This window comes from Rhinopithecus bieti, unplaced genomic scaffold (assembly GCF_001698545.2).
Source record: "Rhinopithecus bieti isolate Rb0 unplaced genomic scaffold, ASM169854v2 scaffold_51440, whole genome shotgun sequence".
Lineage (NCBI taxonomy): Eukaryota > Metazoa > Chordata > Mammalia > Primates > Cercopithecidae > Rhinopithecus > Rhinopithecus bieti.
Window position 1 is genome coordinate 236,604 of NW_016820117.1, and position 3,478 is coordinate 240,081.

Sequence of the window (3,478 nt, forward strand, 5' to 3'; positions counted from 1 at the left end):
GTGATTCTCCTGCCTCAGCCTCCCGAGTAGCTGGGATTACAGGCATGCATCACCATGCCTGGCTAATTTTGTATTTTTAGTAGAGACGGGGTTTCATCATGTTGGCCAGGCTGGTCTCAAACACCTGACTTCAGGTGATCCGCCCGCCTCGGCCTCCCAAAGTGCTGGGATTACTGGTGTGAGCCACCTTGCCCAGTCATTATTTATTTATTTATTTATTTATTTATTTATTTGAGACTGAGTCTCGCTCTGCCGCCCAGGCTGGAGTGCAGTGGCATGATCTCGGTTCACTGCAACCTCCATCTCTTGGGATCAAGCTATTCTCCTTTCTCAGTCTCCTAAGTAGCTGGGATTACAAGCACGTGCCACCACACTTGTCTAATTTTTATAGTTTTAGTAGAGACAGAGTTTCACCATGTTGGCCAGGCTGGTCTCGAGCTCCTGATCTCAGATGATCTGCCTGCCTCGGCCTCCCAAAGTGCTGGGATTCCAGGCACTCACCCACCCCCATCATCATTTCTTGCTGAACCCTTGCTGAGGGGTGAGAGGGTCAGGACAGGTCTGAAAGGGCCTCATTTTCTTAGGAGGCAGTGGGTTTTTGACCTCTACTCTCCAGATCCCTTTCCCCAACCCAGGGAAATGTAGCCACGGGGGCCATTTTGACCTGAGCAGCTCCCAGCCACCGAGGGGAGGCATCAACAAGGACAGCACATCCCCAGGCTTCTCCCCTCACCACATGCTGCACCTCCAGGCTGCAAAACTGGCCCTTCTAGCCTCCATCCAGGCCTTCGGCCTTCTGCGAAGCCGCCTGGGAGACAGGGATTTCTCCAGGTGAGTGGCCTCCTGGGGATGGACCCCCTCATGGGTAGGCATTCCTGCGGGAACTGAGAAACCAGGCGCTGGGGACAAATGTGCAGACCCTTCACTGTGTCTCTGGCTTGCTCCCCAGGCTGCTGGACATCACCCCAGCCTCCAGCCTGAGCTTTGTCCTGGACACCACAGGCAGCATGGGTGAGGAGATCAACGCTGCCAAAATCCAGGCTCGCCACATTGTGGAGCAGCGGAAGGGCAGCCCCATGGAGCCTATCCACTATGTCCTGGTGCCTTTTCATGACCCAGGTAAGTGTGGTCTGGCTAGGACAGTAGAGGGGAGGAAAATTCAAGGTAAGGGATAGACTGGGCGCGGTGGCTCAGCCTGTAATCCCAGCACTTTGGGAGGCTGAGGCAGGTGGATCACCTGAGGTTGGGAGTTTGAGACCAGCCTGACCAACATGGAGAAACCCCGTCTCTACTAAAAATACAAAATTAGCCGGGCGTGGTGGTGCATGCCTGTAATCCCAGCTACTCGGGAGGCTGAGGCAGGAGAATCGCTTGAACCCGGGAGGCGGAGGTTGCGGTGAACCGAGATCGCAACTTTGCACTCCAGCCTGGGCAACAAGAGCAAAATATTCCATCTCAGAAAAAAAAAAGAAAAGAAAAGAAAAAAAAAAGGTAAGGGATAAAGGCCTGTGGTGAGGAAGTGGGCTCGTGGTGGCACTTCCTGTAGTCCTGAGTGAGCCTCTATGGTGTGCATACAGAAAATTAGCAGCAACCTGGGTGGGGTGGCTCACAACTGTAATCCCAGCACTTTGGGAGGCAGAGGTGGGAGGATCGTTTGAGCCCAGAAGTTCAAGACCAACCTGGGCAACACGGAGAGGTTCAGGTCTCCACAAAAAAATTAAAATTATGTGTGGGAGTGGTGGCGCATGCCTATAGTCCCAGCTACTTGGGAAGCTGAGGCAGGAGAATCACTTGAGCCCAGGAGATTGAGGCTGCAGTGAGCCGTGACGGCACTACTACTACTGCACTCCAGTGATGCCGTGAGGCCCTGTCTCTAAAAAAAAAAAAAGATAACTAGCAGTCTTGTCTCCCACTGTTTCTAAAATGACAGCACTTTCCATTAGTTTAATGCATGATTCATGCTTTGGCACGTGGCCTCTGCTTTCTTAGCCTTTAGAAGCTAAAGGCTTCTTAGCCTTTAGCTTATTAGAAGCCATTTTCTTTTTTTTTTTCTTTTCTTTTCTTTTTTTTTGAGACGGAGTCTGGCTCTGTCGCCCAGGCTGGAGTGCAGGGCAAGATCTGGGCTCACTACAAGCTCCGCCTCCCGGGTTCCCGCCATTCTCCTGCCTCAGCCTCCCGAGTAGCTGGGACTACAGGCGCCCGCCACCATGCCCGGCTAATTTTGTATTTTAGTAGAGACGGGGTTTCACCGTGTTAGCCAGGATGGTCTCAATCTCCTGACCTCGTGATCCGCCCGCTTTGGCCTCCCAAAGTGCTGGGATTACAGGCGTGAGCCACCGCGCCCGGCCGCCATTTTCAATTCTCTCCATTTCCTATAGACAGAGATGGGGATGAAGATGGGGTTGGTGGGGCCAGGCTTCTGGGAGGCATCTGAGATAGCGAGCTACATTGTATTCCTTTCCCATTGATTAGAAGTTAGACTCTCTGGCTTGAGTCTGACTGTGTGTCTTTAGGCTGGTCATGTAAACTTTTCTTTGCCTGGATTTCATCATCCATAAAATGGGTCAGTATCAGTTATGTCTCAGTTAGGGTGGGGCAGGAACAAATCACAATGGTGGAATGACATCAGTTAAAGCTATTTTCACTTCGTTTGTGGATCTTCAGTTGCTTCAGGCTACCTGGATGTATAAGTGCAGGTCACAGGGGAAATGATAGCTTAGCTTGGGCTCAGAAGCCTGATACCTCCCTCATCCTGCCTAACTCCCAGAGTTGAAATGATGATCAAATAAAATGCCTACTGGGCTGAGTTGCCTAAGTTTGAGTCTTATTTGTCTGCATACATCCTACAGTGGCCGGCATTTAATAGATAATTATTATGTTTGATGAAGATATAAATAAAGGTATAAATAAGAACTTAGTACTTATGTGTCAAAGCACTATCTTAAGATTTGCAAAATCAACTCATTTAGTCCTCCCAATAAGCCTCTGAGATAAGTGCTATTCTGTCTCTTTTCTTATGACGAAACTCAGTGTGTTTTTTCTTTTTTTTTCTTTTTTTTTTTTTGGAGTCTCACTCTGTCACCCAGGCTGGAGTGCAATGATACGATCATGGCTCACTGCAGCCTTGATTCAAGTGATCCTCCTGCCTCAGCCTCCTGAGTAGCTGGGACTACAGACAAACACCACCATATCTGTCTAATTTTTGTATTTTTTTTGTAGAGATGGGGTCTCACTATGTTACCCAGGCTGATTTTGAGCTCCTGGGCTCAAGTGATCCTCCCACTTCATCTTCTTAAAGTGCTGGGATTATAGGCGTGACCATTTTTTTTTTTTTTTTTAATATATGTGCATGTACCCAATAAAGGCCTACAGGAAATGCCACCATTTTTTTAAGGGAGTGGAGGCCCACCTTCTCACCAGGGACACCTAGGTCTGCCCTTCCCTGACAAGTATGACTCTTTTTTTTTTTTTTTTTTTT

General features: G+C 49.1%; 1 protein-coding gene across 2 annotated transcripts in view; it reads left to right on the top strand.

Annotated features, from left to right (window-relative positions):
• Nucleotides 1–3,478, top strand: part of VWA7 (von Willebrand factor A domain containing 7) — a 16,186-nt gene that overhangs the window by 6,767 nt on the left and 5,941 nt on the right. For both annotated transcript variants that reach the window (XM_017859494.1, XM_017859495.1), the window contains 2 exons: nucleotides 636–831; nucleotides 950–1,119. In XM_017859494.1, coding sequence (XP_017714983.1) covers nucleotides 636–831; nucleotides 950–1,119 — 366 coding nt within the window. The remainder of the gene's footprint in view (nucleotides 1–635; nucleotides 832–949; nucleotides 1,120–3,478) is intronic.